The 26,615-nt window shown below is 38.9% G+C and overlaps 1 protein-coding gene across 1 annotated transcript; it reads right to left on the bottom strand.

The window, feature by feature from the left end:
- Positions 1 to 20,566: 20,566 nt before the first annotated feature.
- LOC145979364 (uncharacterized) lies at positions 20,567 to 21,301 on the bottom strand. Its single transcript, XM_083112228.1, has one exon. The coding sequence runs from the start codon at positions 21,299 to 21,301 to the stop codon at positions 20,567 to 20,569; it is 735 nt and encodes a 244-aa protein (XP_082968354.1).
- Between the last annotated feature and the right edge of the window lie 5,314 nt (positions 21,302 to 26,615).

Here is a 26,615-nt window from a genome sequence, read left to right as displayed (position 1 = left end):
AATAAATCTGGTTTTCCCTGCCATGCGCGGGAAGGAAAAGATTTCATTCAAGATTACTGGAATTGTATTTGGCTGATAAATGTTGAACTTTGCTCATTTTGAGATTGTAAATGATGATTATTGATTTTGCTCAGGTCGCACTGGGTTAATGACTCACTAATTAGAAATCAATTGCGAACCACCAATTTGATAAATTGAATGAATGTTTTTGCCCCTACACCTGGTTTGGAAACTTTCTTTTTGCAGCACTACAGATAACATATTAAATTTGTTAAAATTAATTACCTTTCGACTAGTAATTAGTACTTCTAATGTTTTCTTCTTTAAACAAATTACTAACGAGAAACTTTAAAAAAGTACGTAAAACTTTGCTGATACTTATTTTACATTCAAGATGGATCACAACATTTTAATACCTGTAATGTTGTTACAATACCTGTAATGTTGTTACAATTTTATTCTCTTATTAGTCAAGGGTAGAGTGGATGTTAGTAATAGATTTATTTTGCTTTTCTGACTGAATACGGAGACATCTAACGGCATATTAAGTAACTAACGAAAGCGAGCAGAGTGACCATGGCAGGCAGTCTTCCAAGTCAGATCTTTCGTTTTAATATTTTGATCGAATACATGTAGTTAATTTTAGGGCGTATAAAAGGAGGGACAAGGGAGACAGTTTCTAATATTTCTATTAGAAACTCAGTGAAGAGGGATTTTAATAAGCAATGTTACAGACATACTCTTAAAAAAATGAATTTTAAAGCCGATGAAAGTGCAAAGCTACGAGCTATGTACCTGAATGTGTCAGTGACATGATGGAGGTATTTAAAATTCTTGTATTGGCTGAACGAAGACTAACATTGCAGAATAGGATATTTTTAGGAAGACTGCAGTCCATACTAATGTTGGACGTTATCGAATATTTTCAAATATAAATCAATTCATTTCTCAAACGTGAAAGTTTTATGTAGTTTAACAAGAACTGTGAAGACACTTGTAGGCAAAATTGTGACGTGAGGAGTCTGAATACTCATTACACTCATAGCAAACGAAAATGTGAGTTAACTAGAATCGTATTAATGTAATTTCGAAGGGTTTCTTGTCTAGGTAAAGTCTTAACAATTTTTTTATTAACGGTGTAATCTCTTCCTTGATGTTTCTCTGTGAAGAAATGAGAACTTCCATTTTCCTGGTAATTCACATAATCCTTTACATCCGTGTGTCTTCTTCACTCTTAAATAACTGGATGAAAATTGTGTGATTATATAACACGTATAAATTGCGATTGAAACAATCTTAATTGAATTAATAACCTTCAAGTTTCATGTATTTTTCTTCATCACCCTTTTCTACAACAAAAAGATGTTCACATTTTAATACAATTGAAAATAAACGTTTGGATCAAGAAGTAATGTTGTCGCTTTAATTTCTTTAAAAGCAAAGATTAAGTCACAGGAAAAAGTACATGTAACATTATCTCCCCTTTGTCGCCGAAACAAAGCTGGAGATAGTTTCAAACCGTCCGCTCGTGGCGCTCCAGTCGCTTGCTAGAAATTACTTTTCTTAACTTTCTTATCTTTTCCTGCTTTTGTCATCGATGCTCATTTGTTTCCAAGTGCGAGGATCGAATTATAGGTGAAGCAAGCGGAAAGAAACACCAACGTAAGTTATAATCAATGCCGAGGTTTCACAAAAAGATGAAAATTGCACGTTCTAAAGTATAATTGCGTTGCTTTGTGCTGCGTTTGAATGATTAAAATACTAAATACAAGCACAAGAGAGGTTCTTTTTTTTTCATTGTTGGGGAAACGAGAGATTAGTATCTCGCCAGAAGTGTTGCACAAACGTCTCAGGCGATGAAAATGCTTTTGGTTCGCATGCGAAGAATTTTTCAATGCAAGCGCACTCATTGAGTTCCAAGTGTCCATTGTTCTGTCTTGAAATCTCCATTTACTCTTCCGCAAGTTGTAGTCCACTTTTTCCACCCCCTCTCTGGCAAAAGAATTCGTGTTTTCCGGTTAGAGCTCTTGCTGGTTGCAACATTTCTCAACAGATGGGGACAAGAGCGTTTCGAAATATATTTTCTTTCTATTTGTACATAGTATAGATTAGAGGTGAAGAGAGTTACAGAAATATAATAGTTAATACGTGAAAGAAGCTGATGTTATGATTTATATCTTGATACTTGAGCTAATTCATGTTCTTGGTCTGTATAATTGAGTTTAGCAGATCTGTATTTGTTCTTATAAGCTATAACTTATAAGTTTCGTGGTTGTAATAATAAAAACTTCATGAATAAGATCAAGGCACATAAGAAAAACTTTCATTTACAAAAAGTAAAAATGGTTAAATCTCCTTAATGATTTTGCAGGGGATCACAAGAAGACAAAGTCCAAAAATATGAACAAGAAAGATAATTCCTGATTAATACATTAACTCAATTATGAATCCCATTGCCAGACTCAATTTTATTTTACTGGCAGGTCTTAAGATTCAAATAGTATCTATAATAAAGTCATTCGTACGATAAACAAAGAATTTTGAAAAATTATACGTACACATAAATAAATAATTCGACTAAAGAGTTGAAGTAATAACATTATATCAAAAAGACTAAAGATGGCGACACTACAATACAGTAGCGCCTCAGTGTCAGAAAATGACTCGCGGTAAACTAGAGATAGGTAACTGATAACAACAACAACAACAACAACACTTTGTGGTGAAAAATGATAACACCACCACTTGGTGTGAGAACGTTCTAGAACTGGGTGGGAACGTTTAGCCCCCACCTCACCTAAAATATGGTTGCAGAAGTGCAAATAAATTCAAAATGGCTAAAGTTCTGCAGTTTTCTGGCAGTGTAAGGTGTAAAATATAAGGATTTGAGTGACAGTAGGATATATACTGTATATTTGTTCACTGTTCGTTGTTAAGGTAAAGTTCCCGTGCACTTTGCACCATGCCATGAATCATATGTAGTGGGATGTGGGGTAGCCACCCCCCACATTCTATCGATCTCGGCCATGTTGGAGGTGATGTGATCAGCACCACGCTCCGACCGCCTTCACCCCGCAGGTACCCATTGATTTGTGGCTGAGTGAGTCCCAGAGCTGCTTTACGCGGGGACAAGGCTGGAAAAATCGCCCACCCAGTGAATCGAACCTGGGTCTCAACAATTAAAGGTTTGTATAGACTGTAGGCCCAGTTATGATTAAACGGTGGTCGGGCGCGTTATTTGCTTGAGTTTGTCTTAAAGTCAACTTTTGCTCAGAAAGATCTACAGTTTAAAGTGTGATTGGTTGGTTAGTTTGGTGTTTTAAGTCCTTTAAAGTATGATCCGAACCACTTGCCTCCACAGGGTATCGAACCCGGAACCCTTTGATATTTGTGTGTTTAACGTAATTATCTGTTTTCACATTTCTTTAGGACAAACACAAACATCCATATCTTATCCGATTCGAACCCGGGACACCTGTCGTCGTAGTGCGCTACGCTAAGCACTCCGTCACGGAGATCGATACGTGGGAACCTTCTCTACGTCTGACTTTGCTGTAAAAAAACTTTTAAAAATAGTTTGGGTGCGGCAAAAGGCACAATATACGACTTTTTAAAAGTATTAAAGACCTAACTCCGTATGGAGTTCATGGACACACACAACAGATCCCCCGTTGCCTCGTCTGCAAATAGCATCTGAATTCACGACCACTCCCTAGTAGGCTCGTGTTACGTAATTTGATGCCGTTCCAGACACCTGTTGGAGTCACAGCTGTAAACACTCAGGAAGAGCTTGGTCCGCGGCAGATGTGTTTGGCAAAACGAGAAGAACCTCCTCCTCTTCTTCCTCGAGTCATTTTTCAAGGATCCATTTCTTCCGGGATGAAGCAACTATTAAATCCCGAACCTTCATGGAAATGCCTTGAGGCGAGGCTAATGTGGGTGGTTAATATCTTCGGAAGGATGTTTTCTTTCGTGATAAACAACAGGTGTATCCCATAAGACTAATTTCCCTAAGAGCTGCAAGTGACCACTAGGCAGACATGTATTTAGAAATACAGTATGTATCATAGTAATAGCGCAAACTGACACAGTTGAAAGTACACGATAATAGAAGCCAAAAAGTTTCAGTAAACATGGGTCTGCAAACGAGCCGTTTTCGAGATAATTGCGAATGTGTGGTTACAAGCCGTCACTGAGTTCATTGTGTGTAAACGTCGTCCTAGTTGGTAAGATGTACTCTTCGTTGCTGTAAGGTTCCATTTTCACTATGCAGTCCAGCACAACTGACGTGACTCCTACAGTACGATTAAACTGTGTACTGATTCCATCCATCCTGTTTCATTACAACGCCACCTCTCGGAAATGTTCTGTTTTGTAAACAAAGAGCAAACCTCGGAAGGAGTAAAGCACTCGGTGTTTACAAAATGCAATCAGTGACGGCTTCTAACCACACATTCGCACGCATTATTAGCATTTTACCAACTAGGACGACGTTTACAAACAATGAAGTCAGTGGCGGATTGTAATCACACATTCGCAATTATCTCGAAAACGGCTCGTTTGCAGACCCATGCTTACTGAGACTTTTTTGCTTCTATTATGGCGTACTTTCAACTGTGTCAGTTTGCGCCATTACTTATGATACACCCTGTATATTTCGAGGGGTGTCTGAACTAAGTGTCCAGAGATAATAATGTTTAAATTAAAACAATTAAATTAAATATGAATTATAACATGTTAATATATTAATATTGCATTTTTATTATTACACGAATACTTAAAAAGATGGTATAAGAATATATAAGCTGTTTGCGCATACTTAAGATCGCCAAAAAAGTTGTATAAAAACAAGGAAATTATGTTAAATAGATAAAGGATTGACTATTTATTGAATAATAAAAAGGATGTTCCTGATTAATATTTTGTGCATATAGAAGTAGTGTGCATAAATCATCTTTGTTTCTGTCCTTCAAAGCATTATGATCCCAATATAATAATCCTTGCCTTCTAAGTTCAAAGGAAATAAATATCCATCGATTATAGTACAACAAATGCTAAAAAGTATATTTTCATTATTTCATTTTAGTACTTGGTACGTCTTTCGGGGGGGCTCCCTGGACCCTCCCCCCCTAAATACGTCCTTGCTACTAGGGTATGCATGTCTAAAAATAAGGTCTCTGTGGCAAAGTTTGGTGGAGGGATTCTAGTAACTTCTGAAAAACTAAATATGCTGACCAAGGCAGTAATTTATTTTATTAAAAACATAAACTAACGTAACGTTTCAACCTTCTAGCAAGGTCTTCTTCAGACTCTGTATCAAGTACAAAAGTAACCAGATACAACAAAAGGGCAATATATATACACAAACATTACTCCCTCCAGACTATTTAGAAAGTTGTTTGGAACTTTCTAGCAGATGACTTTCACTTTCCAACTTTACTTTCACCTAAAAGGCTAAACACAATTACTTCCATAGAATGTGGTTGGACTTTTTAATCTCACGCTCTTTTACCTTCATTTTTCTTCCTTCTCCTCTCCTCTTTTTCTCTTGTCCTTTCCACTCTTTCCAACATCTTCTTCCATTCTTTGTTTAACTTCAGTCCCCCATTCCAGTTCATAGTGTCTTCTTCACCTTTCTTCTCTATTTCCTTAGCTTCCTTCCATTTTCTAACTAGCATTCTCTTCTCCCTTCCTATCTGCTTAGCCTCATCCCACTCTATGTCATGTCCTGTTTCTCTCGTGTGTTTAAATATTGCATTTCTCTCTCTCTTAAGTCGTACATCATCCCTATGTTGTTTCAACCTGTCTTTCAGCCTTTTTTTTCGTTTCTCCTATGTACACACTCTGACATTCTTTACATTTTACTTCGTAGATAATCCCTTCCTCTTCTTCTTCTCTGTTTTCCTTTTTCTTGTTAGCATTCCTCGCTATTCCTAAGATGCTTCTCCCTCCCTTCCTGTAAGTTTTAATTCCCGCTTTCCTAAGCACTTTGCATATCTTTTCTGTAGTCTTCCCCATACTCCTTATTCCAAACCTTCTCTCCTCTTTTTCTTTCTCTTCCAATTCTACCCTGCCCGTTTTCTTACTTTTTCTGTTTATGTCCAGTCTATCCTGCTTCTCATAGCCATTCTTTTCCAGCTGTTTCCATAGGCTATTTATTTTGCCTTCTTTTTCACATTCTTTCATGCATATTTTCTTGATTCTGTCCTCCATATTCTTTATAAAATTTATTTTTGTCGCCTCACTTACATCACTTCTTTTGTGGCAGAATACTCCTGCTGCACACTTCTTCTGATGCCAAGCGGTTTCAATTTCTTGTCCTCTTTTCCTTTTCATCAATATATCTAGATAGCTTAACTTGTCTTCTTCTTCTATTTCAAGTTCCAATAATATCCCTCTTTCTTCATCTTGAATTTCTTTGGCAAAAATGTCAAGCTGCCTCTTCGTTCCCTTCCATATGCCAAAACAGTCGTCCACATATCTGCAAAACAGAATCATTTTGTCACCTCCCTTTTCTATCACTTTCTTTTCCCATTCATTCATAACCAATTCAGCCAATGCTGGGCTTAGACTGGAACCTATATTTAGTCCTTCACTCATTAACATTATTTTATCTCCCATTATACTGTAACCGTTATTCCAAATGGTTTCCAGCGCCTTCACTACCCTTTCACTATCCCATTCTCCTATAATTTCTTGTCCCATTCTCTTTTTAATAATGTCCAAAACGTGTCCCCTCTTGATGCTCGGGAACATACTTTTCACGTCTAAGCTAAACATTGTCGTCTTCATCTCATTTAACTTAAGTCCTTTTATGAGGTCTACTACTTGTTCACTGTTCTTAACTGCTCTGCTTTCTTGCTGTGTTACTAACACGTCAATAACTTTCTTTAATTTCTTTTCTAAGGGTTCCAAAATATTGTTTCTGCAGTTCATTACTGGTCTTAACTTTATCTCCTCTTTGTGTATCTTTGGAAAGCCTTTCAAAGAAAGTGATAGAAAAGGGAGGTGACAAAATGATTCTGTTTTGCAGATATGTGGACGACTGTTTTGGCATATGGAAGGGAACGAAGAGGCAGCTTGACATTTTTGCCAAAGAAATTCAAGATGAAGAAAGAGGGATATTATTGGAACTTGAAATAGAAGAAGAAGACAAGTTAAGCTATCTAGATATATTGATGAAAAGGAAAAGAGGACAAGAAATTGAAACCGCTTGGCATCAGAAGAAGTGTGCAGCAGGAGTATTCTGCCACAAAAGAAGTGATGTAAGTGAGGCGACAAAAATAAATTTTATAAAGAATATGGAGGACAGAATCAAGAAAATATGCATGAAAGAATGTGAAAAAGAAGGCAAAATAAATAGCCTATGGAAACAGCTGGAAAAGAATGGCTATGAGAAGCAGGATAGACTGGACATAAACAGAAAAAGTAAGAAAACGGGCAGGGTAGAATTGGAAGAGAAAGAAAAAGAGGAGAGAAGGTTTGGAATAAGGAGTATGGGGAAGACTACAGAAAAGATATGCAAAGTGCTTAGGAAAGCGGGAATTAAAACTTACAGGAAGGGAGGGAGAAGCATCTTAGGAATAGCGAGGAATGCTAACAAGAAAAAGGAAAACAGAGAAGAAGAAGAGGAAGGGATTATCTACGAAGTAAAATGTAAAGAATGTCAGAGTGTGTACATAGGAGAAACGAAAAAAAAGGCTGAAAGACAGGTTGAAACAACATAGGGATGATGTACGACTTAAGAGAGAGAGAAATGCAATATTTAAACACACGAGAGAAACAGGACATGACATAGAGTGGGATGAGGCTAAGCAGATAGGAAGGGAGAAGAGAATGCTAGTTAGAAAATGGAAGGAAGCTAAGGAAATAGAGAAGAAAGGTGAAGAAGACACTATGAACTGGAATGGGGGACTGAAGTTAAACAAAGAATGGAAGAAGATGTTGGAAAGAGTGGAAAGGACAAGAGAAAAAGAGGAGAGGAGAAGGAAGAAAAATGAAGGTAAAAGAGCGTGAGATTAAAAAGTCCAACCACATTCTATGGAAGTAATTGTGTTTAGCCTTTTAGGTGAAAGTAAAGTTGGGAAGTGAAAGTCATCTGCTAGAAAGTTCCAAACAACTTTCTAAATAGTCTGGAGGGAGTAATGTTTGTGTATATATATTGCCCTTTTGTTGTATCTGGTTACTTTTGTACTTGATACAGAGTCTGAAGAAGACCTTGCTAGAAGGTTGAAACGTTACGTTAGTTTATGTTTTTAATAAAATAAATTACTGCCTTGGTCAGCATATTTAGTTTTTCATAATCATGGAAACAAGGCTTAATGGTGTTATAATAGTAACTTCTCTTGAATCATCGGCATATTATATAAATTATTTATATGTCCCCCCTCGCAGTGCCAGACATTAACGTTCCTCATCAAATTCCACCGTGTGTATGTGTGTGTGTCTCATTTTGCAAATCCTTCCCAAGTAGTTTTATCGTTTGGTTTGCTTTGCTATGTTTTGTTTCCCTTTTTCTGCCACTTTTTGACTAATCACAAGGATGAGGATCAGCGACGATGTGATGAAATTGATAAGTGACACTCGGCCGGGATTCGAATCAAGGAACCCTAGCGTCGTAGTTGTTACGTACCCAATAGGCCTAATTCTTGTAAATAGTTGCTAAGATATAGAGGCGTCTCGTGAACGCATGCGGTGCATTTTGCCCATTCGTCAATTTTGGGGAAAAGAACAGCTTGCTCTGCGACGACATTCATGAGCATTTCTACATTCTAATTTCTTCATATAGGAGAAGTATTTATTTTACACGAGAGCGCTCAACTAAGCTTACATTACATTTCTTGGATCTGAAGTGAAAGAAAGTAATAATTATTTTCCCTCAATTGACGCATGCGTCACCTCAGATGCAAGAAATGTAATATAAGCTTATTTGATTGCAACGTCACCTCTCGGAGGAAATGTACTCTTTTGTAAACAAAGAGCAAACCTCGGACCGCGCAAGGAGTAAAGCACTCGGTGATTACAAAATGCAATCAATGACGGCTTGCAACCACACATTCGCACACATTATTAGCATTTTACCAACTAGGACGATGTTAAGAAACAGGGTCATTCCATGCCAAACCATCCAATGGTGGTTGCACGACCATTTTAGAAAAATTTCATTTTTAGTATATAGGTTTGTACATGTTTCTAGATATCAAAACCAATGTTGAAAAATAAAATGATTGTCTTTAGTTCTCCTGGGGAAACCATTTTTCCAACATGGCGCATGGCTCTTTTTGCTCATGTAGCAGAATACAGAAACCTTAATATCTCAAAAACCATTAAAGCTAGAGACCTGAAACAAAATTCATTTTGTAGCTAATGAAGTGTACTTCCTATGATATTCAGGTATGTTTTGTTTGAAATTGCATCGTAAGTACGAAAATTATGGTGGAAAATGGGGTAACAATAGTTAAAAAATTGCATTTTTAAGCCCGATTTTTTTAATGAAGGGGTATAGTCTAAGGCTTGATTTTTTTTCATGTGTAGACCTACCTGCAGGGTGTCTGTAAATAAAACATCAGTGCTTAGAAATGCACCCCTTTTCTACAACATGGGCTCAAACATGGCCATTCATTGAATTTTGACAGTTTTCGGGGTTAAATATCTCAGATGGGTGCCCTTTCAAAATTCTGAAATTTGGCACATAGGAAGCCCTTCATGAACCTAACTCACAATAAAAATCTCAACTTTTAGATTCAACTCGTTTTGGTCAATATGAGGTAACGTATGTCACCTAATTTCTGACGTTTCAAAGTAAGGTTAAACTACATTCCATACTTAGAATAATGAAGTCTTTTTTTAAAAAAAAAAAATTGGGTTAAATAAAGGCTCAGAAAATATAGTAACATAAGGTTTTAATACTTGACTTACTATAAATTGAAATTACAAGATATGACAATTGGAAATCTGCGAAATGTCATTGCAAAAGGTTTGATTTATTAGGTACCCATGACCAGTTGGAAGACAATTAACTGTCTCCATTGGAAGGCTTACTGTCTGGTTTACTTTCCAAAAAAGAACTCAACCCTGTAGATTTAGCCGAGGTATAAAGAATTGGCACCCTAAGGCGGTAGCATAGTGCGCTGTGCTAACCACTCCGCCACGAAGATCGGTAAGTAGCTTAATCAGGAGGATGATTGTTGATTGGATGAAATAGATGAAAGGACATTTGGTAACAGTTTCATACATCGGAGACACCTTCAATTTTACACAAGAAACTACTTACGGAAATGAGTTTCTCCAAGGTTTACGACGTTCATCGAGGTATTTTCTTCCTAAAATTTCACTGTAGAATGGAGCAGAACAATAAATAATCAGTTTTGATATAATAATATTGTCTTTTGTGTAGATCGAGAACATTATGCCGTCGTTTCCATTATGTACCTGCAGATGGCTCTAGCGTCGGAAGTCAAGCGATCTCGCTAGTGGAATCAGGGTTTCCAAACGCGCGCTTTTTTTCGTGAAACGTGCACTTTTTTTTTTCGAGAAAATGGCATGTCATGGATGTGACTTTAGGTTATTATCGGGCGTAGAAGATCCCTTGGATTATTGTATAAGGAATTCAACAAACTAAATCCCAAGGCGAGGAAAAATTTCCTGGAGGAGAAAATCGAGAAAAAAAGATGTTCTCCGGATATGCGTGATTGAACGTACTGAGGATATTTTTCCATGATGAAGCACATATTTAGGGGTGAAATGAGTGCTAATGGAACCTAACCTAACAGGCCTAACCTAACCTCGTAGGCATACCTCGTTTCCGTGAATGGTTAGTGACAGAAAGTGTAAAAAAAAAAAACTTACCCTACGGATGCCGCAGCGCCGGCTGCGGGCAAGAAGCAAGTGCCATGGAATAAATACGTGAAAGATGATGTGAAGGTAAGTTAATCTCTTAATTCTTACTAACGTAACCTAAACAAACCTAACCTAACCTGGCTAACTTTGCATGTTTCGTGACTTGAAAGTATAATTTCAAAAACCCAATAATTCGTGGAACATAGGAATTTTCATGCACAATAGAGTTGGAAACACTGATATTCGAAAACAAGAGAAGCGTTATCATTCGCAAAGCAAGCGATATCGCACCGTGACGTGCTTTCCGTAGCATTCAGGAAAATGGCTTATTTTAGCAGAAAATGTGTTTGTTTTCGTGCAAAAAGCATAATGGCACCTTCCACTATGTTCCGCAATACGTAATTGGTAAGTACTAACCACGAGAAACACAAAATATCCGATTTAAATGTGTCTCCGATCTATGAAACTGTTACCGGACATTTAAAAGGAATGAACCCAGCCTAGGAGTTGCCACGTATATTTGAGCACAATGATGTGAGCATCAAATTATAATGCTGGGTATATGATATACAACACTTTCTTCTACTACGGCTAATATCACAGCGTATTGGGTTCTTTTAGTTTTGGAATTATACAGTACATCTTTTTTAAATGGGGGATTGTACAGGGTGAGCATAAAGTCTTTCCCTGATTATGAATATATACATATATCTTTACGTCCACGGTAGATAGGCAAATAAAACATATGGCAATAAGTAGTGCAATAAATCAAGTTTCTTTCAATTTCTTTGTTTTGTCTGATTCGTAGAGACTGTCCCATATCATGGCCACCGCGTTCGCCGGACATAACCCCTCTTGACGTATTTTATGGGGTTACGTTAAGGACACAGTGTTTAGTTCACCAGTTCCTGATATGCAAACTCTTCAGATACGAATACGGGATGCTATAGAGACGCTGACGGAAGAGATGTTGGCAGAGACATGGAGAGAAATTGAGTATCGCCTAGACGTTCTAAGGGCAACAAAGGGAGCACATGTCGAAGTGTACTGATAACAAAACATTATGAGTTAAGCTACAATTTTCAACAAACCGCATATCTGTATCTAGCATAGTTCTTGAGCAATAAAAGTTTGTAATCGGGGAAAGACTTTATGCTCACCCTGTATTATTTTATCTTCCTTTTACAAAAACTTTAATTGTAACTTATCTCTTCAAAGAAACACGTTTACGTTTATATCACATCGCTCTATTTTCAGGATATACTTATATTTGATAATAATATATGTCTCCAGTATCATATGAACACATGCTTATAGTTGCGTCCAATATCATATCACGCTATGTGAAGATATACTTATATCTGAGAATATATTTGCATGTATGTCCAATATTATACCCCCTCACTATTTCGTTCACTCCTAAGTCCTCCTTTCTCCTGAATTCTAGGCTTTCTTCTTGGAATGGCGCGCTGGTCATCCCTCTAGTTATCTATCTTTACAGATATTCTCTTGGGTCTCTTTAGGCCTATTTTCTTGTTCTGCGTCGTAGCTAAGACCTAATGAATTTCCAAAATATTTACGAACGTCTTCTCAGAATTTGGGGGGCGGGCTGGAACGCACCATCTCCTATAAAACAACACCAAGTGTGAACTCGGTGCAGAGGCAATCGCGGCTGATACGCGCCACCACTAACTACAGTCTGTAACAAAATAACTGCCACTTAGTAATTGAGAATAGTCCAGACTGACTACCTCTCAGACACACTTTAGTAATCTAGCGATAGAGCGAAATCCAAAATACAGATTTTCCACCCACTATTCACATGATTTCTAGCAGTAAACACCGCTGCACGTCAGGAACAGGCGGCAGCCATTTGCACACAGACGTCAGAGACACCTGTTGGTGGAATGAAAGACAGCAGTGCCAAATAACAAAAAAGAATCAAGATGCACCAAGGAACATTCCCAGGTGCAATTTGCCATTGTTTTGCACATTATTACAATAGCAATTCAAACATATTTCAATATTCCCCTCATTTTTAGCGGTGGGGCAGTTATTTTGTTACAGACTGTATGTCATGCTCTCTAACTATATATACTACAACATTTTCGCAAAGAGGATGAGAATGTACTAACGTAAAGGTATCTTTTGAACGGACTCGTCCTCTAACTTCTGAATATTTTTCATATTATGTCTTATAAGAACTTCAATTATCATGAGAAAGGTAATATATATTTATCATTTAGCTCTTTTCATCTCTTCTTTGTATTAAACAATAATATTCCTCATTCTTTCCATATTGTTTCGCATGTGAGTCATTATTTTTCTGTAAATCAATAATATTTTTAATTAGTTAACCTGGTGCTGCCATATGATTGACTTTTGACAACATTCTTCGCATACGACGTTCTGGATACGTAGACGTCGAATTACTTTCGCAACATCTCTAGCGGACTGAGCGAGTCTGTCTAGCGAGCCTACTGGCCGTGTAGAGCCTGAGCAAGGGGCTTAGCGATATGCTCTGGGTTGAGATGACGTCAGCGGCTCGCTTAGTTCATTGGCTGCTTCGAGAGTTGTGACTTGTTTCCAAGCTCCAATTGCATAACAGCAAAGGATGTTATGGAAATAATCTCCCTCGAACAGAGTCGAATCTGGAACTTTCGGGGGTAAGGTCGTCAGTTGCCAGTAAACATACTGGCCAGTGCTGTATACAGCCATTTTCCTCAAGGGGATATCAAACTTCCCGGTGGGGATGCCATACGCAACAATTTATAATACAAAAAAAAAACAATACTAATATTTTTCAATTGTCCCTTACCTCCAATACGTAGTTAGACGGTCGAGCAGGTTTACGAAAGTAACCCCATTCTGGCCCAGGTTTCTCGGCGGGAATTTTAAATTCTGACACTCTTTGGAGGAAAATTGTTATAACTCGGGCACTATGGGAGCAATCTACTTCGGATAACTTTTGTTTTTCAGCTAAAACATCACCGCATGCAACCGTGTACAATTCAGAACGCCGGACCGAGGAAGGAGGGCTTGGGGGGCACGACCCCAGAATTTCAATGGAAAAACATAAAAATCTGGAGTTTTCCCCCTCTTCTCCCGCTATTTTGGAAAGAAGGCGCAAACCTTAGTATTCTATTCAAAAAATGGACGTTTCCAAAGAGAATGAAACATGTTTCATGTTTCTGGGTGCCATACAAGTTGAATAATAAGCCCAAATGTGAAACACTGTTTTTAACTAAAAATAGGTAATTTGCATATTGCTCAGAAAATTATTATAACTCTGGCACAATGGGAGCAATCTACTTCGGATAAGTCTTGTTTTGCAGCTAAAACATCAGAGCCTGAAACCGTGTACAATTCAGAACGCCGAACCGAGGGGAAAGTTGGGGGTGGCGCGCCCCCCGAATTTCAATGGAAAAACATAAAAATCTGTAGTTTGCCCCCTCTTCCCCCGCTATTTTGGAGAGAAGGCGCAAACCTTAGTATTCTTTTCAAAGAATGGACGTTTCCAAAGAGAATGAAACATGTTTCATGTTCCTGGGTGCCATATAAGTTGAATAATGAGCCAAAATGTGATACTCGGTTCGGAAATGTGGCATGGATATGTTGCGGAGAGGGGGGAGGGTTGGGGGTCATCACTGTGAATTTCCCAGGCTTGCTCCAGACCTGTGTCAGAGTTTCCACCCAAACGTAAAAGTATGAAGGTCCAAAAAGCACATTCATTTCACAATCAGCACCATGATACCATATGGTATCATCGGGCCAGTAAAGGTTAAGTGTATATTTTGATAAGACTGCAAAGTGTTGACTGACTAACAGTTAAAATAGCTGTAAGAAGTTGAAATTTGTTACAACAATAGAAGCTTACTAAGCTCTACACGTGTCCATAGTTGAGTTTCAATGAAATGGAATTTTATTATGTATTATTAGTTATAGCCCTCGCAACGAAAATAGACCAGTCAAGGTCGGACCTTCCCCTTGCCTCCTCCACACCCCTGGCCCTCCAAGGTTGCCACACTTCTTCTAAGCTGCTCGGTCGACACTTCGCGCGTTGTACGTAGAGCTCACCGCTCAGGAGAAGATCCCTGCCGGAAGTCAAGTGACGTAGCGGCAGGCGAGTCCACTATTAAGGTTGGGGGAGTGCACCCTGGGTCAGAAACAAGCGCTTTGGTCTCGCTGTAAGCTGTAAGGCTTGATTTACATCTACGCTCAAGCAACGCTCAAATCACTGTCCGTACACACTCAGGGGGTATCTACATTAGCGGTCAAGGTATGATCATCGTCAATCTGATGTTGATTTCTTGGGTACACTGTTCTTTTTAAGTGAAGAGCCTGCCGATTGTACTAACTACAATGTTTATGATATTTTTAACGATGGGGCTGTAACAGTACTGGCGTTCGAAGAAAATGACAAAGAAAAAAAGAATTGCGAAAGCAGACAACGTTCATTTGCATTTACAATGTGCAAAGCTACAAATGTCAACAATGGTAAACATTGCTTTGACGGTCGACATTTGGCTGATTGTTTCATATCGACATTGTTGATCATTTCTTTTATTCGAACGTTTCAGACACAACACGGATAAATACAGTAGTGTGGAGTATAGGCAATACAAAAATATTCTGTACACTGAAAAACAAAACAGCAACCAATGAGATATAAACAAATTCATAATTCAAAACGAATTGAATTCCTGATGACATTCATGTCAAAATAATCGAGTCACATTACGATGAGGTAGCCTTTTCCTAATCATTCCGGAGGAAACGAGTTTTCTCATCGGTGGGCGATCATTCCGTTGAAGCGATTCTTTCCGAATCCTCTTGATTGTCGGCTCCGACAAACTTGTTGCTGCGGACGCACGCTTGGTGCTCTGTGTAATTAGCAGCAAATATTGCTTTTCTTCAGATTCACGATCGCAGAAATCAATGTTGCATTCACTCTATCGGCTCAAAAACTTCCTCCCTGAACGCATAAAAATTAAACTGGTCCAGTCTCTCGTATTTCCCATTGTTGACTATTGCGACATTGCTTTCTTGGATGTCAATCACGAGCAAGCTAAACGACTGCAGCGAATCCAAAATGCCTGCTGTCGTTTCGTTTTCGATGTAAAATAGCCCGACCCTGTGGCCGAGTGGTTAGCACATCGCGCTGCGACGCCAAGGGTCCCGGGTTCGAATCCCGGTCGGGCTTGGTTGTTTGTGAATGTCCATTCATCAATTTCATCATTTCATCACTCATCCCCATCTTCGCAAATTAGCCAAGAGGCACAAAACGCGAAGTAAAATAAACTAAATCAAATCAAATCAAATCAAATCGATGTAAAATATTCAGAGCATTTGACATCATACTTTGCGAAGGTCGAGTGGCTTAAATTAAGCGATAAACGTAATTTTCATAACTTAATTTTACTGTACAAAATCCTCCAAATAAAAGACCCGCAATATCTCTATAACAGATTTCAACATCTTTCCGACTTTCACAGCCACAACACCAGATCGCGCGAAAGGTCTCTGCTGTCCATTCCACTCCACAAATCCAACTTTTATGCAAATTCTTTTACTGTTACCTCAGCAGGCCTTTGGAACAAGTTGCCACCTGAAATTCATGTCTCTTCCTCAATTGTGACGTTCAAAAAATTGTTAAAGTTACACATATTATACAATGAAAATTAAATGTTTGATTTCCCTAATAATATGGCGGGTGCAGAGAATGATAGAAGGACGTAAGGCACAAAAATGATTTAGCGTAATAGTTAAGATGAATTTTCGTCAAAGTATACCGTTTTGGACTGTGTTTTAAGTATGTGTAATATTGGACTGTGCTTAAGTAAGTGTATTGTTATGTATTTGCTTGTACGTGTGTAAGGGCAAAAATATGTATGTGTGAGTGTGAGTGTGTGTGCCCGTGTCTATAGGTTAGATTACCTTTCTTATATGTAATTTTTCTTTGTATTTTTTTATTTCTCTGTAATTTTTATATATTTTTTTCTTTCATTGTTTTCAATATTTTAATTATTTCATATTCAATTTTTTTTGTAAACATGGTCAAGTGGAAGAAAAGGCTCAACAGCCTTAACTTCGCCATGTAAAAGAAGACGAAATAAATAAATAACTTTGCTGACAATCTCACGCACTTCACTATGCACAGTAGCACCTTTCCTTTTTACATCTGCCATATCTCTTGAAACACCATGAAAACCACGAAAAATCCCCCCAAAATCGTAATTAAACTAAACGCCCACGTACAAGCCCTTCCACACCGACAATGACCGCAGCGGAAGACTTCCTGCTACCCCTAAAATCTGCAAATAGACCGGTCTTCCCCTGTCCCTCCGCACGTCCTCTCCCATCGTTTGGGGATATTCTCGTGAGCGGCGAGCTGTACACGGTTCATTTCCTCGATTGAAATTGTTGCTCATTGGCAACACTGTAGGTGGGTGCGTGACCTTGACTGGACTGTTTTCGTGGCGAGAGGTCTACGAGTTATCAAAAAAGGACGACAATTTAAATGCGTTCATTATTTTGACTACTAATTATAAATAGGACTGAAACAGTGCTTATTATCTTTCAAAAGCCAGCAAAAGCACATTCTACGTAAGATTAAGGTGAATGAAAAAGCGAGAATGAACATGGTTGCAAAATTTCTTAGCTGTTGTCTGAATGCTGTACCAGGTTATTGAAATTTAAGGGGGGGACTTTTCAATTTCAGGGGATCCCTCCCCCTTCCGAGCAACCCCGTAGTACTGGTCACCAAGATAGCCAACGTGCTTCAGCATATTTCCCGTGTTTTGGTTCATTAGGGTCAAGGGTTCGACTCCAGTGGTGGGTGCATTTGACTTACTCGGACGCCATTTTAACTGCAGCCGTATGCAGAACGTCAACAGCCCCTGCAATGGGATGAATCGAAGGTTCAAAGCGTGTCGAACTCGTAATGGAAGGTTTCTGGTTCTGCAAGAGACGTTCATTACTGTACGTTACAACATCTCCTTGCGTAAGAAGCATGTAGCGGCAATGAGGATTCTCATCCACACGCGGTGTTCTTGTGTGGATAATAATCCCGGGACATCACGCGACGGATGGAGTACCTCGTTCCCTCGCCTCAACACTTTCCTTTTCATGGCCTCCAGGTACTTCACGCAAAAATACCCTCGAGACGGCAAAAATTTCCCTCGCGGAACATAAAATTCCCATGAGAAGCCAAGAAACCTCAACGTGTATACAAAAAATCCGTGCAGAACCCAAAATCCACGGGCTGAGAAAAAAATCCTTATAGGAGCTACAAATTCCACCCAGAAGATGAGCCAAAAATTCCCTTGAGGATGCAATAATTCCACCCAGCAGTCAAAATATTTCCTCAAGGAAGCATAAAATTTTTCATTTGTTTCCTCGAGACATCTGAAACTAATGATGAATGTGGAATGAAATGAAATATAAGAGAATTCAAAATGTTCGGTTGCTCAAAAATATTTCCCTATGGAGTTGAAAATTTCCCTCTACTCGACTTCTCCGCAACACATGCAGAACGAGAAGGAATGGAAGACCTTCGGGTTCTTTGAGGACGATTCGTTCGTCCTTCCCACCGTTTTCTAGTCGGTCGTTTTGACTGCGGATGGTGTATAATTTCCACCCCCACTTAAACGCCGATCGAGAACATTGCAAGCGTCGCCCCCGCGGGGACGTACTTGGAGGCGAGCACGCATGAAAAACAGAGAACAGTTGTTTGACTTCTTTCCTTGTTCATCAAGATCCTTCCTGGCATTAGCTAAATCCAAACGGGATTTTACTTTCACTGGTGCCTTCCCATAGCGCATCGCTCTTCCAATTAGCAAGGTTGCCAGGCCTGGTTACGTGAATGTATCAGAGTTTCTGGCCCCGTCCAGTTCGCTGCACTGTTTGACTTCTCTTTGCACTCACGCGTCTAGTTGGTTACAGAGTGCAACACCGACTCGTCTACGTCGTTGACTTTGTCAAGTAGTGCATTTGGTGTCTGCACCGTTTGCACTAAGTTCTGGAGTGGTGTAAAATGTGGCACATGGTCAGTGATGTGCCGTAGTCTACGTCTACATGCGTTGTCTACACGTAATCTACGCATAGATTACATTGGGTTGTAGTTTACATAGACAACGTAGACAATCTAAAGTGCATTAAAATTAATTTTCAAGGGTTTCATGAAAGGAAAGTGACATTTTCAACTATATTGGTTCCTAACAAACTGAAAAGAATCCTATATAAAACAAAATTTCTCTTCTCTTCTATTATCTACTATGGAAGAAGATAAATAGTATGAAAAAAGAGCAGATGACAGTCGTAAGGCAACAGTGATCTTTGCCCCATAAACCATTAGAATATTTCCTGTTAGGTTTCTTCCTACGTGAGAAATTGTTCGAATTTGGAAGAAAGAGTATGAAAAGTTATCTCCACACATCAGCAACTGATACGCAATATAATTTTCTTTTAATTCCACGGCGCCCTTTGCTAAGTTATCACCATTCGCCATGTTGTTTACATAGATTACGTAATCTACGTGTATAAAATTGTATACGTGTAGAATGTAGACTATCGTAGTTTACGCGTAGACTCACATCACTGCACATGGTACAGTGGGATCCATGAGTATTCTCGTGCAAATTGTCCGTCACCATGTTCGTGCATTTTATTTGACGCAATAAGAGCTTCAAGAATTAAAAGAAAACTCAAAACAAGATGTTGACAACTTCTGAACCAGCATACATAAAAATCCATTGCTTTAAAACACATAGGGTAAGTAAGAAATTAATGGAAATAGTCATGGACAATTTGCACGGTAATACTCTTGGATCCCACTGAACATGTTAACCAATCAAATAAACGTTTAAAGCATTTGTTGAAGCTTGTCAACTCGAACGCCGCTTTTCATGCGTCGAGGATCTTCTTGGTTGAACACCAGCCTGACACTAGGATGAACCTGCACTACATCTAATGTCAAAAAGTGCAGCGAACTAGACTGGGCTTGTGATAAATATTTGAACAACAGATGGCACTGGCGGTTCTTCATTTCTTAAACGAGCAATTGTACATTATAAATGAAATGTAGATTAACATCTTAGTACAGAATTAGAGACAAATAAATTGTTCTATACATATATTATATTTGTTACTGAAAAATAAATACATAGTTACTCAAATATGACTAATCTTAGCACAGCTGGATATGCAATATAAAGTTTATATAATGTAAGATTGCCATGAGAAAATCGGAAATGTGGACATTTCTGTCGTTCCCACATACAATATTATTATAAATGATGGACCCATTTTCAAAACATCATATTTATTGAGGTACAAATCCAAAGTGAACAAGCTATATACCAATGGAAAGAGGAAGGTTCAAAGTTTGTTACCACAATGTTTGTAACTGTTATAAATGTTCAATGTGGCCACCATTGGCTGCACGGCAAACATCGACGCGGTAGCCAAACTCGTTCCACACACGCGTAAGCATATCTGCTGTTACCGAGTGCACGGCAGCAGTGATCCGGTTACGCAGATCGTTCAGAGTTGTTGGTAGAGGCGGGACGTAAACAGCTTCCTTCACATAACCCCGTAAGAAATAGTCGCAAGGTGCGAGATCCGGAGATCTGGGTGGCCAGAAGTGCAGAGCCAGGTCCTCAATTCCCCTGCGACCTATCCAGCGCTGAGGAAGGGAGTCATTCAAAAAGTCTCGTACAGATCGGTGTCAATGGGGCGGAGCCCCATCCTGTTGGAAGATGAAGTCCTGGGAATCTTCCATAACTTGAGGGAACAACCATTGTTCCAACATGTCCAGGTACGTGATTCCCGTTACAGTTCTTTCCGCAAAGAAAAATGGTCCATAAACCTTTGCACTGGATATGGCACAGAACACGTTGATCTTCGGTGAGTCTCTTTCATGTTGCACGGTTGCATGTGGATTTTCCAAACCCCATATGCGAACATTGTGTCTGTTGACTTTTCCACTGAGGTGGAACGTGGCTTCATCGCTAAAAATTACACGCTGTAGAAATGCGTCATCCTCCATCTTTGCTAGCAGATAATCACAAAATGCGATACGCTTCTCTTTGTCATTGGGTGTGAGAGCCTGTACCATTTGTAATCGGTAGGGCTTGTACAGCAAACGTCTTCTCAGAACTTTCCATACCGGTGGTTGGGGTATTCCAAGCTCTCGACAAGCTCTGTTGGTAGACTTTTTTGTACTACGCACAAAACTTTCTTCAATCCGTTGGACATCGTCCTCTGACACACGCGGTCGGCCTGTGCTTTTTCCTTTGCACACACTTCCAGTCGCTTGAAATTGCTGAAACCAACGGCTAATGCTTTTCCTAGTTGGTGGTTTGCTAGCGAATTTGGTACGGAATGCCCGCTGCACTGCAATTTGCGACTCACTTTTCGCGAACTCAAGCACGCAGAAAACCTTGTGCTCCAAGGTCGCCATCTCGCTCACAACTGACAGAGACGGTCCTCTCGCGAACTCTACCGGCCGCTTCCGCAACCACCACAGCCCGCCGGCCGCTGCCCGCCAGAAACTTTGAACCTTCCTCTTTCCATTGGTATATAGCTTGTTCAATTTGGATCTGTACTTCCCTACCTATGACGTTTTGAAAATGGGTCCATCATTTATAATAACCCTGTAGTGTTCTCAATTTACAAAGGCGTTTATTCATCTATTACTACACCTACAAATGAGTACTGTGTAGATTAATGGAAGCATTTCAGTACTTCAAACTTTAACAATAAAGGACCAGGCAGGGCTGCAGGAGTGCTATTGATAAGCAATGTTGAATGTCGCCATTAATACTGTTGGTTTCTTCCAGTGGCGGCGATCAGGGGGGCGAGATGGGCAGTTGCCCCCCACTACAAAGAGAAATATACCCTCTTTGCCCCCTCAGTTTTGGCACCTTGCCCCCCCCCCCCCCGGTATTGGACCCAAATCGCCGCCACTGGTTTCTTCCTATACACAACATGGAAATGTTGGTAAGAAGGTGAGGAAATTGAATATATGAGATTGCACAAAGCTGGGATAATAGGGATGTGCATAATCGGGCTGATAACTTAAGGAGTGCTGTTAGAGACAAGCGAAACTAAGTGCAAATGCCAGGAACTTGGGTGAGGAAGAAAAGTGAACAGTCATTACTTGAGTCCGGGACTTTATGTCCTATAAAACTGTAAAATATGTATGTAATTATGTCATATAAATTGGAAAATATGTCATGAAAAATTACAAATATGTCAGAAAAATGCAGAAATATTCCCAGTAAAGCAAAAAAATTGCACAACAATACTCAATTTCTCCCATACCCGATAGAGTAGAGTAGGGGCTGTAATGTACCGAATGTTATTTTTAGTTTTGACTGATTTTTGTTAAAAGCGAAAAAGGCAAAGAAATGAGAACGAAACTTCTTTACTTCCCGTGCAACAATGAGAGAGAACATTTTTCCTCAAGAATGTTTGCATGGCTATTAATTGTCGGCAGGATAAAAAAGTGGGGTATTATTGTTCTGTACTAAGAAAAGACGGCACCTATCTTCCTCCATAACTTCCAGATCCTGCCATAGACAATATGAACTATCTGTTGTGCTAAAGCTACGAAGAAAAAAATAGGAAATAACCGATTATGTGCGAGAGAATTACGAAATTATACAGAAATATGTCTTATTACATCAAAATTGAAGAAATATGTTGTAAAGACGCGAAATTGGTGAAATATGTCAAAATATGCTGATTTTCATCAGATATGTAAAGATCTCACCCCAATGTTAGATCCGAAGCCAAATGAAAAATATGTTATAACAAAGTACCGGGCCCAGAAAAAAACATTTTACACAAAGACAGCCAAGGGCGCATCCAGGATTTTTTCTTCGGGGGAGGGGGCAGAGTCATAGAATTCCAAACTAATGTTTACTTAAATGTAACCCTATTTCTAATAATAATAGTTGCTGTAACTTACGGCCTGTAAGTCCCAGGAAACAATACTTTTTGTTATAAAACCATTCGACTACCTTTATCACAGAGGAGAACTTCCATCTATAGAACCTCACAGTAAAACAAACATTGACATATTCTTGTTCGTATTTTAAAGGTCTTAATAGGCGATTCAATCAAAAAATCATAGGCGCTCCATTAAATCTTGTTTTAATACGAGTTACTGTGGCAGTTGATTTCTACTTACGTTCTAAATAAAAGTACTAAAATTCTCTTTATTATGAGAGCACGCCGCATCCGGTTTGGTGACGAAAATTTCCGTGCACCTGCCAACCCTGCGTAGAGAACCGGGTGCTACAAGGTTAGTCCCAGATTTCCGGCTGGCTTTTAAAAAAACGCGGATGCCTTTCAATGGAGGCCACATCGACTCCCTTTCACTTTCCATAAGCCCCATCTTCCGTTAACCAGGCTCTTCCGATCGGCTGGACTCAAGGGGGAACAAGGCCGATCGTGACCCGCTGCCCCCTCCGCCCCCCGCCGGTTACGCGCCGTGCTCATCTGCACAGAGGGCGCAATTAGAATGTGAACCGGTGACGCAATTGTTTACGACCATGCAAAGCCGTTTTCGGTCGATTGTTATGGTATCGATTGCGATAACGCTTATGACTCGAAATGCCAATCGTGAGCTGGGGTGTGTGTGAGGTTGTAAAAATGGCATGGGAATGGAACAAGTCCAAGAAGGAACCTTGTGTTCCATTCCACTTGCGATGATCTGCAGCTCCGGTCTAAAATTTTAAACCAAGACAATTCCTAGCACCTTCAAAATATACAAGCAAGCTCCAACCTACTCCACATGATGTCATTCCTCATCAACCAATGCCCACTCACTACCATTCATTGACCCACCTATATGTACACATCTTGAGTATATTATTCGCAAGATTTTTTTGCCAGAGATTAACACAGAAAGAACACTTGAGGCTATTCGCGATTAAAGTTACCACCTGAGCGCTAGTGTCGCTTCCAATATGGCCGCTCTATGTAGGATACATTCTTGTTTACGTTCAGTTATTAGTAGCGCTTGGTCATGGCTGTTATGGAAAAAACGTCGAAGTTATTGGATATATTTAAATATTGCGAAAACGATGTGAATACCAGGAACTATAACGATGGTGAAGCTGTGCTGAGAACGAAGCATTTAATTATGATAGGCAAAAATAACGCAGAAGGAGACGAAAATATGTATAAGCACTGGTCCTTCAAAGCAGTGCTGCATCATCTACACCTCATGTTGTAACTGGGGCTCTCGAAAATGATATGAAAATAAAGCAATTTACCTGTACTCGAAAAGCTGGGGCAGAAGAAAATTGCGAACATATCGTTGCAGTTCTTCCTCCAAAGAGGCAGGCTAGTTTAATAATAATAATATAATTCACAATTTCATGACCAGGGCATCATACTGAATAAAACCGCAATATTAGAACATGACCTTTTCCTTTATCTGGTTACATTTAATATACTAATTCATTCTCAAACTATTTTCATCTTCGAAATTTAGATTTAATACTTGCGCCTGTTCCAAATTTCATACATAATACATTGCTTATCTGGATGCATTGGGCAAGACAGTTCATGAATTTTCGAAAAAAGAATGTTTCATTTATAAAGTAACATTTAAAACTTTATTTTCATGGTAATATATAATCATGTTTGGAAAAATAAAATGAGCAACTCCGTGCATTCTTCGTAATTTCCTTGCCGCGTTTCAGCGTTTTCCCCGTTATTTACAAATTTCATTTTGATGATTGCACGGGGTGGAAACACGTGAAAACCTTTTTACTTTTTATGACCCATAAAACAATTTAAAGCCAAAAACTGAACAGTAGAAGTTACTTTCTCGCACATTCCCCATGCTTTGAACGACTTCAACACAGCAAAGTATATTGCATAGAGTAGTTCCGGAAAATCTCACCAGATGGCGTATCGGATAATTTTTATCGCGAATTAGCCGCACAGAAGTCTTATTTGGAACCTTCCGCCAGTATAATCGATTAAATGACTTTAAATGCCAGTTAACATTAGTTTCTGTATCGAAATATTTTTTTTAGGCTAGCTATTTTTACAACCAATTAGCATGGTTAAAGAGATAATAGTTTGCTTTGTGTATTATTAATCAGACTTAATGTTACTTGAATACAAAATACCATAGGAACCAACCTTGCTGAACAGAGAGGGTTATTTGAAACGATTTGGTAGATGGCGCTATACAGAAAAATATATACATCTTAAACAATTTGGTACACCCTGTTTAATATAATGCGTAAGAAATTGATACTGATGAGTAATTAAACTACACAAAAAATGATACTAGGTATATAAGACTCGAACTTGATCACTTGCCATTCAGTTTTCTAAATTTTGGAAAACGCTGAAACATGTGTGCACTATTACAACCCTTTCTATGCACTAAGCACAAATTTAGTATGTTTATCCGTGGTATACAAGCCAGGGTTGTGCAATTACGCGTATTTTCTACATGACACGTAAATTACGTTTAAAAAACGCATAAAATAGTATTAAACGTAAAACACGTAAAACTGGAATCAAACAAAAAATTAACATTTTTTGCGATGGTTATTGTTATGTATGGCAATTGCCAGTGGTCGAAAACAAAAAGGGGCTTTAAAAACTTTCGTACCTAATTTGTATGCGCTCTTATATTGGAATTTTACAAACTGCCACATTCACATTCATATCACTGTTCAAGTTTATAACACGCATAAAAAAGAAACTTTGAAATGCAATCTAAATACATGGATGGATCCGAGAAAGAGGTTACGACAAGTATTCTGTGAATGCACGAGATAAGAGGTAAGTAATTGGTTTACCCGGAGGTGCAACAGATGGCGCCATATACGCGTGGCGAGTTTCGACAACTTTACGTTTACCGTCAGTGACGTATTAGCCGATGCAATGGCGAGACGTTTGCAGAATTGGTCTGCCGTGGAAATGTGAAGTATCATACGCTTCTTGTGGGTGAGAAATGTTCCGGCAGCGGATATTCATCGTCAACTCATGATGATGAAAGTGTATGGTGCATAGACGTAGCTAGAACTTTATATTTGGGTGTGCACAAAGAAAAAAATCAGGCTTTGCATCTCTTTAGAAGCATATTTTGCAACACAATCACTTGGCTCTTTAACTGCACTGATGTTTGTAAAGGAATATAAATTCACTAAATGACAAGTGTTGGAAATTTCTGAATATATGTAGTAGACACAAGTCAAATTGCATAGAAATTACACAAACACAAAATGTTCATAAATGTTACAAACAAATACATCAAAATACACGTCATTTATAACAAGAGACGTCTGTCAAAAGGTACAATGTTTTTAAACCCATCAATAACTTCATTTACATCAATAGAGTAAGCTTTTTCCTGTTCCACAAATAGCAAGAGCAGGGCTTCCAATCTATCCTGCTTCTGAGTTGCTCTTAATTTAGTTTTAACTTTGGAAAGCTTGGAGAAAGCTCTCTCTCACACGTGCAGCTTGTGGCAGGTACAGAAAGGCGCTGCAGTACAGAGTAGAATGCAGTAAATATCTTCTTTCTCCAATGACATCAAAAAATCGAAAAACTATAGACACTCGTTTCAACAGCGATAATGCTCACGTTTGTACCAAGTAATGACATTTTCAACTTCTTACAAACTGCCGTTTATTTTCTCTCTTTTTGAAATATCTGTCTTTAATTCTCTTTGATAAAGCAGCCCATTAGGGTGTGCCTAGGTACGCCTACGGTATGGTGAGAGTGTTATCAGCAGA

Source organism: Lepisma saccharinum, chromosome 26 (assembly GCF_977018435.1).
Source record: "Lepisma saccharinum chromosome 26, izLepSacc3.1, whole genome shotgun sequence".
In the NCBI taxonomy this organism is placed as follows: Eukaryota; Metazoa; Arthropoda; class Insecta; order Zygentoma; family Lepismatidae; genus Lepisma; species Lepisma saccharinum.
Note: the sequence above shows the minus strand (reverse complement) of the source record. Positions and strands in the feature narration are given on the sequence as shown.

Coding starts and splice junctions, on each gene's coding strand:
- LOC145979364 (XM_083112228.1), bottom strand. CDS start 21,301: ATGGCGACCTTGGAGCACAAGGTTTTCTGCGTGCTTGAGTTCGCGAAA.